The sequence below is a fragment of the Sycon ciliatum genome, chromosome 3 (genome assembly GCF_964019385.1).
Source record: "Sycon ciliatum chromosome 3, ocSycCili1.1, whole genome shotgun sequence".
NCBI lineage: Eukaryota > Metazoa > Porifera > Calcarea > Leucosolenida > Sycettidae > Sycon > Sycon ciliatum.
In genome coordinates, this window is record NC_088645.1 from 25,297,887 (window position 1) to 25,313,780 (window position 15,894).

Below are 15,894 nucleotides of genomic sequence, written 5' to 3' on the forward strand. Positions count from 1 at the left end.
ACTATGCTGGCATTCGGGTACCCGAACATGAAAAACATGGAACCGTTTCACCCCTAATTGAAATGCAGGGCGAGGAAGAAGCTCTAGTGGCCTGGGTGGAAACAGGGAACAGTACCGGTACACGGGTGTGTGTGTGGGGGGGGGGGGGGGGGATATCACCCATCACCCGGATTTCAGGTGGTCCAGCCGATTGGGTTACTGTACTTGATTAAAAAAAGACACCGGGTCCGGCCATGGCCTGCCCGGCCGGGCTGGATGCCACAGCCCTGGTGGTGCAATGTACTACTCCCTGCGTGCAAACACGAGGCCAAAATGTGCCTCATTCATTGTACCCATTGGGTGCGTGGTTAACTTGGTGAAATGGTTAGTCGAACCATTATTTTCATTTGGAGCATTGCCACTGCCACTCCAAACCTGAGATTGTTGGTTTATTTACCAGCTTGCATGAAGATTATCACCCCCAGACCCCAGATAGCTTGAGGGATAATGTCGGCATACTGAAAAATGGCAGAATTCGGTACTTTTTCTGGGACATGTACATGTACGTTGCAGAATTCAAGGAAGTGCATGCCATACGGTTTGTACATGTGGGGTTCTGCCAATTCCACTGCTTCTTGGACAGAGTCTGCCAATTTTTGGCATTATGATTTATCCGCCAGCGTCACCCCGACAGCCAAGGGCTACATGTAGAATCTACCCCAAGCCCAAGCAGGGGACCCGTCTGCATAGGATTGGGTCCATGTACTTCATACTTGGCACCTGATTTTGTTGCGGGGGGGGGGGGGGGGGGGGCGACGAAGGAGAGGAGATTCTAAAAAAACCCGGCTTCACTTGCAATATGGAGCTCATTGAAACAAGAGCCAGAGGTCTTTAGAGCACCTCTACACAATAGCGAATATGACCGTGGGACACAATCAGCCTACGCAGGTAGATCTCTACCCAATGACAATCCTGGGTGATGTCTGCCAGATTTGGGTCGACTCTTCCCACTGGCATAGGTCGCGAAAGACTAAATAGAGGTCAGGGACAGCAATCCTCACTGAGGCTGCCATCCACCCTTCCACTCATGGGCCTGTCTACCCATCCGTTGTCGAGAAACTGTTTTGTCCCACTGTAGCTCAACAAGGTATTTTACTACTCCCTGGTTATAACCGGACGTGAACGGGGTGCGGAAAGCCGGCATTTTATCCACGACGCTGTGCATGTGACCCTTCCATGAAGCGCACCCTCGACCCCGCCGCCGAAAAGGGATCATCAAGCTGGCTGACATGCCGCCCGATCAAGCGTCATGGCCTGGCTGCACAAGCAGGCCTTTCGCAATGGCGTCTTTCAAGTTTGTCCGCTATGGTTGGACGCCGCCATCTGCCTCAGCAGTGTACCTGTGGCATGGCATTCTCGCTACAACACGCCTTAATCCTTATCCTGCCCGACAGGAGGTTATCCTGCAATTCGGCACAACGAGCTGCGAGACGCACTGCTTAAAGGCTCCTGGATGAGGTAGCCTACAACGTTGTAGTGGAGCCGGGTCTCCAGCCGTTATCTGGAGAGCAGTTTCGCCACCGCACCGCAATCCGGGAGGACGACACTCGCCTTGATTTTACGGCCAGCGGAGTGTGGGGTGGCCGGTTTGAGCGAACCTATTTTGATGTTCGGGTGTTCAACCCTTTGGCTAGCTCAAATCAGGCTCACTCCCTCTCCGCTACATATGCCAAGCATGAGGGTGAGAAGCGCCGACACTACGAGGAGCGTGTGCGGGAGGTCGAACATGCAGTGTGTGTACCACTCGTATTCAGCGCCACTGGAGGGCAGGGAAAGGCCGCTATTGCACTTACAACGTTAATGGGCGCCTCGCCACAATGCTTTGCGCGTGTGAGAAGCGGAAGGAGCCGTATTCGGTCATGATGACATAATCCGGTACGCGGTGTCGGCTTGGCTTTGCGCTGATTCGCTCGGCATTTGCGTGCCTCAGAGGTCACGGCGGTCGCCCTCACACTGTGACTCTCTGTGGCATCGACGGACTCCGCATCGCTGATGGTCTCCGAGTGCTGCTTTATTTATTTTTTATTTTTTTTAACTATTGACACAGCCCTACTGGAAAACAGGTGGAGAACAAAAAGAAACGAGGAAAAGGACAAAACATAGGGGATGTAGGGATGACGTGCTGATGTGCTGGGAGCAACTCAACCGACCAGAGGTCTCGGCGTCAGCGTTGCAACTAGGCATCGAAAAATGCTTGCCTTGCTAACCTTGGACATCCTGCATGGCACATGTATGTAACCATCGGGATCATAGTTCTCCACATTCTTGTGACGTGATCTTCAGTTGAGTTTGTCTTACACATTTTAGCTATTGGTAGTACATTTTTCCCTTCACCACAATAATTCTTGGTACAGTATTATTTTTGCCCGCGTAGAAGAGGCTTCTGAGTTTTCCAGGGAAAACTATTTTTTTTATCCACGAAACATTTTGTAGTGCACTAGTGAGTAGTGGTTCTACAACCACTACACATTTCACCTTGCAGGTGTCCTTGTGAGCTTGAGCCATACCGGTACTTCAAAAAGTAGACCGTTGACATCAACTAGCTGTTCAAGGACCTAGGTGAAAGATACAAATACATTTATCCATTTGTAAAGTTAGTTTTGCGACAAAAACAACATACAGTGCAAAGTAAGTTCAGTTTTACTCAGCTAGGGTGTCGTCAAATATTTGACGACACCCTGGTTTTACTGTTTCTAAGGCTGATTGCATGGGCCGACCCCGGCGCGGGAGGTTGTGTGCTGTGTTTCGTGCAAGGGCGCGAGCGATAAAACCAGTTCGAACCTTTGTGGTCCACTTTCAAGATTATGCACAGTAAAAAATTTAGCCTCTTAGGCCTCCATTCTCGGGTTTCGCAGCATGCCAATGGCGATGTCCGTTCTTCCCCGATTGCATCCAGTTCTTGTAGTGGGCAGATAGATCTCTTTTGCACTGAGCTGAGGGGAGAGCGGCGGAAGAGCGAGGAGTTTGAAATCCATGGCATTGGATGGCCACGTGGATGCTAGCGTACGAACGCTACCGTACAATTCAAGATCCGGGGATTTGCTTTTGCCCGCACTGTGCTCTCAAAAAATCGAGTTCGTGTCGCTGCTGTTGCCGCCGTCCAGGTGCATTTTTGCTGTTTCAAGTAGAAAGTCTTGATGTTCTCAAAGAGCTTCTGCGAAATTTCTCGTCACAGTGAGGATGTTTCGGACATTAACGTTAGCATAGCTTCTTCTGGACTCAGGCTGGAAGAAAGCGGCTGGCTGGTGGACAGGACGTGGATTTCGAAACCTTGCATCGCGCTTCAACCGTTGCAGGTTTTACCGCACATTTAGAAGTAAGTAGAAAATGTTAGCATACTGCTTCTAATGATCCTTTCCTTCACCGATCAAAATATTGTACAGTCACGTACTTGAGTTACATCTCTGTGTGGTCTAATGCCGCAGTGTAGGCTGAAGGCTCTCGTTAGGTTCTAAGTTCTAGTCATGCACTACAGTAACAAAGGACGTCTTGGTACTGGGTTTCTGTACACAAATACTCTAGTCCCAACCCAGGCAGGACAGCTACGTTGAACACTGGATGTCTGGCCAGCGGGGGGGGGGTAATATGTGGACAGAGCAGGGTCTGCTCCAGATCTGGGTCAATTGGGGGGGGGGGGGGGGGGTACTTGGGCCAGTTTGGAAAAGAACACCGGGTCACTTTTGACCCGGTTGGGAATACGCATGCTACATATACAGCAGGGAGTCGTAAACGATAATATTAATATTTACGGCTCCCTGATGTACATGTACATGCATTAGCCGCACTTGGACGTACCCGGCTCTGACCCGGTTGCAAGATTTGTGCAAGGTACAAGTGTACTCGGCTGGTTTGAAATCCCAGAGCAGACACGCTGGTTTGAAATCCCAGAGCTGCAGACGCTGAAGAGTACTGTACACTACACTATATGACACTGATTGATGACTGCTTCTTCACTAGACTCGGCCTATCACCATGACGACCGAGAACAAAACAGCAGGTTGCACTTCAAGCCCACCCGTCTTCAGAAAAGGGAGAAAATAGATCCCCCCCCCCCCCCCCCCCCCCCCCCCAGTGTCCTCTTGGAAGGCCAGCGGTCCTTGAGACACACCACGGTAAAGGTAGGAGCGGGGCGACAACAGGTTGTAGCTACTGATGGTGCATTCGAGGACGTGCAGTTAATGGGTGACACCTTGTGTGCTTAGTGAATCTTCATGAAACCTGGAGTAACACAACTTGAGGAAACCTTTCCCCTCTGTTGTTTTATCCTTGCGCTATGCAAGTTGGCCGAATAGGATTTTCGGTCTTTGACCACTTTGATTGTGGGTCTGATCAACTCATCTCCCACGGCTTTAGGAGCTACAGGCGCACATTGGTCATTGCGCATGGTCACCGGTGGCTTTCCTGCTGATGTTTAAAACTCACGCTGACCGAGCCTCATGTGAGCCAAGAGCTTCATTATAATTTTCTTATCCACAAGCACAGTCATGCTGCTGCAAAGTACTACCATGTTGTTGGTTTGACAGCGTGAAACAAGGCGGAGGACACCGCGCTCGGAAAATGCTGTCAAACTAACAACATGTGTGAACTAAAATAAGGTTTATCTAATACTAATACTAGTACTCGGGAGAATGAAGTTGAAGACACCACTGCAGCTGTACTTATGAGAAGGAGAGCTCTGTGCCAGAACTTTGCAGCTTAGAGAGTGTGTGTGGGCAGGCGTGTGTTTACCGCCATATTGCCAGGTGTGTCTTTACCACCATATTTATCAACCATAATACTAGTACTAGTACTAGTATTGTACTAGTATTGGTTTACACAATTGGGTGAACTCACCCATTCCACAATTCTCTGCAAATCTGAACCATTCCATTATACGTGACAACGTGACAACGTTTCGGCACTTGGCCATCGTCAGGTAATAACAATGAAACGTTGTATTATAATGGAATGGTTCAGATTTGCAGAGAATTGTGGAATGGGTGAGTTCACCCAATTGTGTAAATACTATGAAACTGCAGGCAGCCTCAAAACTTCTTCTCAGTACTACTAGTATTGGTTTACCTAATACCATAAGGTACTACCAGTAAAAAGGACCAAGGAACTACAAGTTACGCTATAATGTCCACTAGCACCACCCGTTACTAAACAATCAACGGGTGGTGTTAGTGGACATTATAGCGTAACTTGTAGTTCCTTGGTCCTTTCTACTTTTTAAAAATAATCCTTGGCTCTCCATCCGAGTTCATACTACCAGTATATAGTCCACTTAATGCCACTGTTGATGTTTCTGCAGGGACCACGGACGCTATGTGTTCAGTTTAATGGAGGCTAACATTATGCATACTGTGCCATACACTCTCTGGCCTAGGCTATCGAGCACGGTGCGTACAGCGGAACCTGTCTAAGGCGACCGCTCATGGGACCTTCAAAACGTGGTCTCTGTTACCAGGTGGTCTCCTTATCCAGGGTCATTTGACTGAGAATGGCATGCCCTGGTCCTGGTTTCAGTGGTCTTCTAGGACAGGTGGTCGCCTTATCCGAGTGGTCGCCTTGGCAGGTCTTACTGTAGTTAAAACCACACACCCATTGTCCAGCCATACACTGTTGATGGGCATATCCCCACCGCTCACCACGGACATGCCGAACCAACACTCTGCTGCAGCAGAGCACAAGAAGTGCATGAACTCGTTGAGAAAATAGTGTTGTACTTTCCGCGTGAACATGTTCTACAGGTCGTGGACACGTGTGACCGCAAGCACTGCCCGGCTGTTTTGCACCGGCGGCGAGGAGAGGGGCACCATGATCCAGGCCGGTAAGTGTCCTGAATAGACCTAGTCTCTAGCACAGCACATTGCAGTCCTGGTCTCATCCACAGTGCATTGCAGTCCTGGTCTCTACCACAGCGCTTTGCAGTCCTAGTCTCTAGCACAGCACATTGCAGTCCTGTGCTGTGATAGAGACCAGGACATTTGTCCTGTCAAGGCAGGATTCCGCTTGGCACCGGGTCCGGCAAACACATATTTCACTGTACACACATGCCATAGCATATGCCTGAGAGTTACTTTAAAAGTTAAACTGAAATGTCCCTATAGAGGACTTTCCATTACATCACCTTTTTGGCGCCTTCCCGGTGTCCACCCAAAGATCACCCATAAGACAAGTCCGTGTCCTACGGTAAAATGTGCTTGGGTGGCAAAAAGAGAATCAAATGTGTTGTTCGGTGTACGGTTGAAAATGATGTTGCAGGCCGTCGCAGTGGTGAAGCACTTTTGCTTTTCTTTGATGTGGTGAATAGTTTCGGTAAGTCGCGAGGATTACTAGCCGCAGTTACTCTACTGTTTATTCCAGCCTTGAAGAGGCGTTGCCGCGAGAAGATTGACAGAATCCGTGGGCCCAGTACATTGATCCATATTTACCTATGGACGAAGACCTTTCAGCCAATCCCCCTGCGTTGGGTATCCAGGCCTCTCTAAATATTTAGTGAATGTCCCCAGCACATATGCAAAGGACTTTCTAAAGTCTTACAATAGCCCTGATGGATACAAATGTATGTGTCTCATTGCTGACTGGGTTGGCACATTATCGTGTCTTGCCCAATCGAAGGAAGAAACAACAACTGTCAACAAAATTCGTTTGCAAACGTCAGGCACTCGCAGAGTGTTTTTGCCGAACCTGTCCATCCTTGGGTAGCTGCTGAATGACCTGGAATTGTTTTTTGGCGCACACTGCACTTGCATGGTGGGCCTGGGAGAAGCATGCTCCCATGTTGCTGCAGTGCAGTGTTGTTTTGACTGAATTTACGTTGGAGACTGAAATGTGATGTGTGCTGAATGTCAACACCTACACCATTGGGTCACTCACCAGTGGCTGGCACCGTCAATGAACACTACACGAAAATAGTGTACATGGATTTTACTTCAGCTGGGCAGAAATTGGAGCACCGTGCCCATAACCTACAAGTAGTCTCACTTCTCTTTCGCTGCCTGACTCTCTCTCTCTGTCTCTCTTGCTTTGCATGCCTGTCAGTGTATCCATGTGTGTGTGTGTGAGCGTGTGTGTGCGTGCGTGTGTGGGTTTTTCTTCCTTATCAGTACGAGTATGACAATGTTGACATGCGGTGGCTGGTAGCACGAAAGCTGACAAAGTCAAACACGGCCATCATCATCATTGGTCCTATGTAGCCAAAAAGTTGGTGTAGTGGCGAACTTAGTTGTCCTGATCCTAAAACACGCTGATGAATGCACATCCAATACAGCAATTGTTTTTTCCTGGTCGTCCCTCGACCTGGCATTCTCCATAAGCAGTTGCTGATTACCGGTAGAGTGTCTTGCATTACTGCCTTTGCAAGAGTTACACAAGAAGTAAGATCAAGATGATCCTCACCACAAGAAGATCAAGAAGCTGAATACATGTACCTAATTGTCCAGAAAGACAGAAGATGAGGTATACCAGTATGTGCCGCAGCAGATGAAGAACTGCACAGCGCAGCAACCAAGTGGGAAGCAGAAGAAGATTGCGCAAGTAGGTCGATCAGAGTACCGGTATTATTTTATCCATGACAAAGGAAATACACATTGTGCAGAACATGAAGCATACACACTCGCATGGAAGAGATAATGCCGGAGTTGCACCCAGGGCCAGTACTAGACTATAGCTAGCACCACCAGTCATGTAGAGGCACGTGCATAATAGAGCTGGGTACATTAGTCATTACCATCAGCATCAGCACTATCAATCATCAAACTCCAGCTATACCTTGCACCCCAACAAACTAAGTAAGTTGATAGTGTTCGGAATCATCTTCGTGTTTCCGCCTTTACTGGTGCTGCCACAAATGAGCTGAACAAGTTAGTTAGTTAATTCGATACGTACTGGGGTGACAGGGATGATCATGACTTTTCTCTTCGCCAACGAAGTGATGGAACAATATTCGTGTACTTCGAAGTATTTGCATAAGGAGCGAAGTTCTCGAGTCGTGTGTCCGTCATCCACTGGTTCCGTCGTTCTCCATCGTAGGGAAAACGATAACAACTCAAAGACGATCCAGGTGTGGGAACATCCGATCGCGAGCAGCCCTTTGGTATTCTCAAACTACAGTATGCAAAATGGAACTTCTTTCGAAAAACACTGTTTCTTTCCAGTGCAGTCTTCTTTTTTTGCCACCCAAGCTCCGTTTCAAGTCCGGTGATCGGTGGTGAACTCGATGATCTTTGGCCCGAATCCTCATAGGCCGCACGGTATGACTCATTGGAAAGTCCTCTATAGGCTATACAGTCAACCTCCTGAATAACGACCTCTGGTACATGTATAACAACGTCAAAAGCACTATATTACCACCGCTACTATTTCAGCAAGCAACGGAACTTTGATGTCTCTTTATCCGATCCCTGTGCCTGTAATTCTTTTTCTCTTATTGCCCACAGGCGATCGTGAGAATAAAATATTTCAAACAACAACTCGTGAGGAACGACACATTATTTGGCCCTACAGAGCGTTCCAAAAAAAAATACAGATGCGTGATTTCAAAAAGCCGTTAGGCCAACATCTATACCACATAAAGTCTATGATTACTTTGTGCTGTGCATAAAAATCCGAAATTGGGTGTTTGCTACCCGATCGCTTAAAAATCTATATGAGAGTATTTGCGGGAAGGACCTGAGCAATATTCCGAAAAACATTCTCAAAAAGCTTCAGCCAAATTCGAAATATTTCAAAAATACCTTGCGTCTATAATTTTGAAATGGACTGTGGCAGCCATTTGCCTGCATTTTTTGCACATCAGGAATAACGACAACTTGCGAATACCGACACCTTTCTCATGCACAATCGAAGGCCGTTACTCGCAAGGTCAACTGTACTTTGCGTGTGCTGTGTTGTGTAATGCGCGTGATCAGTGTCATGTTTTATCTTATCTCTTTTTTTTATTCCAAACAATACACGGCTGAGGTAGCCAATGACCACTTCGTCTTTGCGTGGCGATTGCAGGGGTTTTATAGCCAACCACGGTCATGCATCTTATCTCATCTCATCTTATCCCTTCTGTAGGTGTTGTGTGCCTCCTCGGTGTGCTGCTACTCTCAGCTGCTGCTGGTCTCGGTGCGGGTAAGTTGCTACATGGCACAGGGCACAGTCGTGTGTACTGCTCTGCACACATGTAGGCACTGCATTTACAGGTCTTTGTGTGCTGCATGGCACAGGGCACAGTCGTGTGTACTGCTCTGCACACATCTAGGCACTGCATTTACAGGTCTTTGTGTGCTGCATGGCACAGGGCACAGTCGTATGTACTGCTCTGCACACATGTAGGCAATGCATTTACAGGTCTTTGTGTGCTGCATGGCACAGGGCACAGTCGTGTGTACTGCTCTGCACACATGTAGGCAATGCATTTACAGGTCTTTGTGTGCTACATGGCACAGGGCACAGTCGTGTGTAATGCTCTGGACACATGTAGGCAATGCATTTACAGGTCTTTGTGTGCTGCATGGCACAGGGCACAGTCGTGTGTACTGCTCTGCACACATGTAGGCAATGCATTTACAGGTCTTTGTGTGCTGCACGTGTTTAGAAGTGGTAGAATGCAAGCAAAGAGATGTTTTGACTAGTTTGAGGGAAAGACACAAACGGGAAAAGTCTGAAGAAAAAATTGACCCTCACCACCAGGACTCGAACCAGGGACCCTCGCTTGTAGCTAGCGATGCTCTAACCACTGAGCTATGGTGTAGTCGTCATCCCAGCAGAGACCGTTCAACATTTTCTTCAGACTTCGAGAGATATTTAGATAGATAGATTAGATACAAGTAGATAGATAGGTTGATGAATGGATGGATGGATAGATAGGCAATGATAGCGATGCTACAGCAGAAGCCATAGTAACACACACACACACACACACACACGCACATACACACACACACACACACATACACCTGTCCTGTTGAGCCACTGCCATGAAGGTTACGTGGGCCCCGGAGGGGCAGCTGAGAGAGAGGAGGAGCACACAGCCCTGTGACGATCCAGGTGATGCGGTAAGCGAAATCGGCGGGAGCAGGCGCAAACACACGTGAAACCCTGACGGTCCTGAACGGTCGGACACACATACACACACACACGCGCACACACACTCGGCCTGTAATTGCCATTCCCCGAACGTTCATTTCATACAAACTAATGCACCCTATTATGGAGCATGACATTTTGCCCCAATGGGGCAGGGGGGGGGGGGAGGGGTGCAGTTCATACCCCAGCTAGGTCCCGGCCCCAGAATTATGGTATTCACTGGCACAATGTCAGAATCATGATACTGCTTTGCTGCGAGCAAATTTTAGTAAGAAAGATAGCAAAGAGCGAAAAAGTCCTTCCTTGATGTATTGCATTTTCTTCCTTGTTGTGGGATGGAATACTCATTTAAAATAGTTTTGTATATGTTTGCACTCAGCCCGACCGGACCAGTGCAAATCTGGACAAGTGAAGTGTCCGGACAAGTCCAATTGTGTGGTTCTGGTCGATGGCTTCACGGGCCGCTGTTATTGTCCGGGGAATGTGAACGTTACCGCAGCTAACAACTGTGATGGTAAGCCATCTAGTGTACGTGTGTGTGTGTGTGTGTGTGTGTGTGTACGTGTGTGTGTGTGTGTGTGTGTGTGTGTGTGTGTGTACGTGTGTGTGTGCGAGTGTGTGTGTGTGTGTGTGTGTGTGTGTGCGTGTGTACGTGTGTGTGTGTGTGTGTGTGTGTGTGTGTGTGTGTATACATACATGTTAACCATGGACTGCTTCTGGCTAGATTAACTCTTGTGTAATCATTGGTGCTAGTGAAGCTTATGTCAGATCCACTCTGATTGAGCGACGCACACTAGTAGCAAGTATTACCTTGACTGGGTGCAGGGGTAACTGCAGTTGGATCCCGGGACGGATACCCTGATGCCGTCAATCCTTTTTCTGCACCTTGTCCTTACCCACTTACTGAGGTGTGGTGAGCCCATAAGTGGGATCATTTTCAAGTCCACTCAGAGTTTTGGGGATTTCAGGGGGTGTCGGCCGTTGGGCGGTTCAATAATCCAAGTGAGTCATCTTTCCAAGATTCCTTTTGAGTCTCTCCCCCCTCCGAGTCGCAGGGAGACCCACGTGACCAGTTTTGGCAGTGAGCAACAAGTACAACAAGCGTGCGTGTGTGTTTGCGTGAGTACGTGTGTGTGCGTGTGTGCGTGTGTGCGTGTGTGTGTGTGTGTGTGTGTGTGTGTGTGTGTGTGTGTTACCCACTTCTCTCTTCTGTGATCAGAGATCCCTGTTGTGAAGGGTTCTCCGTTTTTTGAAGCGCTACCTGTCACCGCTGGTGAGACTCTTCGACTGAGTTGTTCATTTGACACAACACTTCGATATCCAGTGCAGTGGATTAATGTTGCCAGCAACAACACGATCAAGGGAGGAGGAACTTCACAGCGCACAGTGGTAAGATGCTGTCTCCCTGTCTCTGTCTGTATCTCTCTCAGCCTGTTTGTATCTCCTCTCCTTCTCTCTGTCTCGCTCTGTCTCTGTTGTGTATGCAAGTTAGTCATTATATATCTACTACACCGTTTGTTACTGTATTGCGCATGCTCGCATATGGTTGTTGTTGTTACTTTACCTGACCAAGAGGAATGTCTTACAAATGCTAGTGTTTGTGTGTGTCAGTAAGAATGCATGAGTGTAATGGAATGTTAGTCCGCAAGGGGACATAACAATTTGGCGACGAAGATAAAAGACGAAGATGTCGCGATCGAAGCTTGAAATATTTGAAAAAGGTGATTTTCGTGAGTATGTAGAGAGACTCACGTTTTATTTTATCGCCAACAGTATTGGACAAGTCGCAGCTGGGGCAACCGCGGACCAGGAGAGAGCGGCGGACACGCAAAAGGCAGCTGTCCTGATCAGTCAACTCTCTGCTGAGAACTACTCGATTCTGAAGAGTCTTTGCCTGCCGGACAAACCAGCGCAGAAAACGTTTGAGGAACTCGGAGAATTGCTTTCAGAGCACTTCAAGCCTAATGTCAGTGTGTTGGCGGCGACTCATAGATTCCAGAGGATTTGTCAAAAGGATGGAGAGTCAGCAACACAGTATGCAGCTAGACTAAAGCAAGCAGCCATGGACTGTAAGTTTCAGGCGTATTTGGACAGGGCACTCCGAGACCAGTTCGTCAGTGGGTTGAAGTCGATGAGTGTTACGAAGGAGATATTGTCAAAAGCAAAGGAGACCTCAAGTTTGGCGGACATTGTGACGATGGCATCAGCCTATGAAACTGCATCGAGAGAGTCGGAACAATTGACGGCGCAGTCCGTCCACGCCGTTCGTTCGCGCCAGTCGACGAGCAAGCCAACTCCAACTTTCAAGTCGCACGACAAGAAATGTTTTCGGTGTGACAAGGCTGGTCACAAACCGGAAGAGTGCCGCTTCAAGAGTGTGAAGTGTCACGCGTGTGGTACGGTGGGTCACATCGAGAGAGCTTGCCGCAAGAAGAAGTCTGGACAAACCGTCCATCACATCGCGGAAGAAATTGGTGAGTTCGTTCCATGTACTAGTAAACCCGATGTCACCATGTATAGTGTAAATGCAATGGGGCGACTACCGTACACTGTATCATTAGATGTAATGGGTACCACTATCCAAATGGAGATTGATACAGGAAGTGCTGTCACGATTCTCAGCAGCGCAGATTTCTTGCAATGCAATGGTGTGCTGAGTAACCTGATGGAATCCAGTATCAACCTTGTGTCCTACTCTGGAGATGTGATTAATTGTCTCGGGGAAGCGGAAATGGAGTTCCGAATGGGCACACAATTGCACACACTATTGGTGAGGGTTACAAATGGAAACCGTCCATCTATTCTGGGCAGAGATGCAATGGCTTTGTTCAAACTCCCCTGGAAATCAATTTTCGAAGTGCACCAGGTCGAAAAGTTTGGCGCTAAATTCATTGAGAAATACCCAGGGTTGTTCGACACCTCAGAAGTGGGAAAGGTGAAAGGCGTGCAGGTGAAATTGCATGTGTCTGATGAGAGCCCTGTTTACCGAAAGGCAAGGCCGGTACCACTGTCAATTCGGGAGAGCTATGTTGAGGCTCTGAATAAATTGGAAGCAGATGGTATAATCGAGAAAGTCACGCATTCAGAATGGGCCTCCCCCACTGTCACGGTAGAGAAATCAGGAGGTGGGTTGAGAATCTGTGGTGACTACAGTGGCACTATCAATCTGCATTCTAAATGCGAGCAATACCCGCTACCCACTCTTGAGGAGCTATTGCACAAATTGGGCCCGGGGTCTAAATTCACGAAGCTGGATTTGTCGCAAGCCTACCACCAGCTAGAGATAGCACCTGAATGTCGGAAGTACACCACGATCAATACCATGCAGGGGTTGTATCAGTACAAACGACTCCCTTTTGGTTTTCACAGCGCCGTATCTATTTTCCAACGGGTAATGGAAGAAACCCTTAGCGATTTGCCAGGATGCGGGGGCTACATCGACGATGTGTTGTGTACTGGTCGTGATGAGGAGATCCATGAGAAAAATGTGGATCAAGTGCTATCTTGCCTAAATGAGAAAGGATTCAAGCTCAATCCTAAGAAGTTCAGCTACATGGCGGATAAGCTAACGTACCTCGGTCATCAGGTAACCGCGCAGGGAATCGCACCCTCGCCTGATCGAGTGAATGCCTTGAAAGTCGCAAAGCCGCCTAACAACGTGAATGAATTGTACTCTTTTCTGGGTGCGGCCAATTTTCAACGGAAATTTGTACCTCGGTTCGCAGAGATTGCTGCACCACTGTACAACCTGCTCAGGAAAGAAATGAAATGGCAATGGAGCAAGGCAGAGGAAGATGCATTCCAGGCCTTGAAAGATGCAATGTGTGAGCATACGCTATTAGCACACTACGATGTCAAGAAGCCAGTCACACTCCAGGTGGACGCTTCTCCAATGGGTCTAGGTGCCGTACTATTGCAAAGGCAAACGAATGGTGATGTTTTGCCGGTTGCTTACGTGTCAAGGAAATTGACACCGGCTGAATCGCGTTATGCACAAATCGAACGGGAAGCCGTAGCTGTGGTTTTCGGTGTTACGAAGTTCCAGAAATACTTGCTAGGGCGCCACTTCACGCTTCAAACCGACCATCAACCACTATTGAAGTTACTGGGAAACAACGAACCAGTTCCTACACTTGCATCAGCTCGCATCAAGAAATGGGCACTAATGCTAGCTGGCTATGATTATGAGATCAAGTATTTGCCAGGCAAGGAAAATGTCTACGCGGATTTCCTGTCTAGGCAACCATGTGAGAATATCAGTCCGTCTGCAGAGGAAATGGTTACGGTTCGTGTCTTGCTAGTGGAGGAAGATACGATAATCAAAGCAGACGTAGTGAAATCGGAAACAGCTCGTGACCCTGAGCTATCTAAGGTGCTCTACTATGTGGTGAATGGTTGGCCTAGCTCAGTACCCCAATCGTTTCGGTCTTACCACAATAAGAGGGATGAGCTGTCTGCGGAAGATGGTATCCTATTGTGGGGACAACGAGTTGTCATACCCAAATCACTAAGAATGGTATTGCTACGTGATTTGCACACGGAGCACTTTGGCATGGTCAAAACCAAGCAAATGGCACGACGGTACTTATGGTGGCCACATGTGGATCAAGAGATTGAAATGTTAGTCAAGGCATGTGCTCAATGCCAAGAAAGTGCGAAATGTCCACCTGCCAAGTCGGGAACCTGGTCATGGCCAAACGGTCCATGGAAACGGGTGCATATCGACTTTGCAGGACCATTCATGGGCAAGATGTTCCTGGTTGTGGTGGATGCATACACAAAGTATCTGGATGTAATTGCAATGTCTAATGCCACGTCTGCAACCACTATTGCGGCTCTGCGGCACGTGTTCTCTGTGTTTGGTCTGCCGGAGCATCTTGTTTCAGATAATGGAACCCAATTCACGAGCGAGGAATTCAAGGCTTTCCTCCGTGCCAACGACATTGTGCACACCCTGACGGCTCCAGGCCATCCGGCTACGAATGGACTTGCTGAGCGCTATGTGGGTGTGTTTAAGCAGAAGTTGAAGGAAATGGGTGCAACGAGCGAACCACTGCAAGCTCGGCTCGACAGGTTTCTGCTAACGTACCGCACGACACCCAACCATGCCGGCAGAACACCTGCGGAGATGATGTTTGGACGCCAGCCACGCACGCGGCTCAGTGCTCTGCGTCCCTCGCAGGTACGTCAACAAGCAAAGGCTTATGAGGACGGCAATCGCGTCAAGCCAGCGTTCACAGAGAGTGACTCTGTGTTTGCGCTCAATTTCGGCAAAGGTAATCGTTGGGTCCCGGGACGAATTGTGCGTGTCCTCAGTGACTACAACTATGAAGTACAAGTGGGTGATGTGTTGTGGAAGCGTCACCGAGATCAGTTGCGTCTACGGTCAGTTCCGGCAAGCTTGAGTGCATCGCTGCCAGAACCACTGTTGGATACAATCGATCAGATGTCACCGTCACCAGTGCTGTCAGACGTAGGAGAGTCGTCACGGGCCAGTGATTTTCCGGCTAGCGTCTCGCCACAGTCTGCTACTGTACAAGTTGAGGCGGATCCTCCTTGTGAGCAGTCTGCTCCTGAAGTTGGTTTACCACAGGTTGAGAATACTCCCTGTGAAACCACTGTTAGACGTTCGTCTCGGCGTAGTGTTCGTCCGGATAGACTGATTGAACAGCTTTGAGCCGTTCCCTGATATGTCATTGCTGGACTGTTTAGCGAACTAGTAATTATTACCATGTACAATAGTGTGCAAGATCCTTGGTATTGCTAATATTGACTGACGGATTCCTGCGTCAGATT

The 15,894-nt window shown here is 48.4% G+C and overlaps 1 protein-coding gene across 1 annotated transcript in view; it reads left to right on the forward strand.

Moving 5' to 3' along the window:
• Positions 1-2,990: 2,990 nt before the first annotated feature.
• LOC135812601 (uncharacterized) overlaps positions 2,991-15,894 on the forward strand; it is a 31,502-nt gene continuing 18,598 nt past the window's right edge. The window contains exons 1-5 of the mRNA XM_065325916.1: positions 2,991-3,355; positions 5,772-5,851; positions 9,085-9,141; positions 10,478-10,612; positions 11,318-11,487. Of these exons, the coding sequence (XP_065181988.1) occupies positions 5,839-5,851; positions 9,085-9,141; positions 10,478-10,612; positions 11,318-11,487 (375 nt within the window). The 5' untranslated portion in view covers positions 2,991-3,355; positions 5,772-5,838. The remainder of the gene's footprint in view (positions 3,356-5,771; positions 5,852-9,084; positions 9,142-10,477; positions 10,613-11,317; positions 11,488-15,894) is intronic.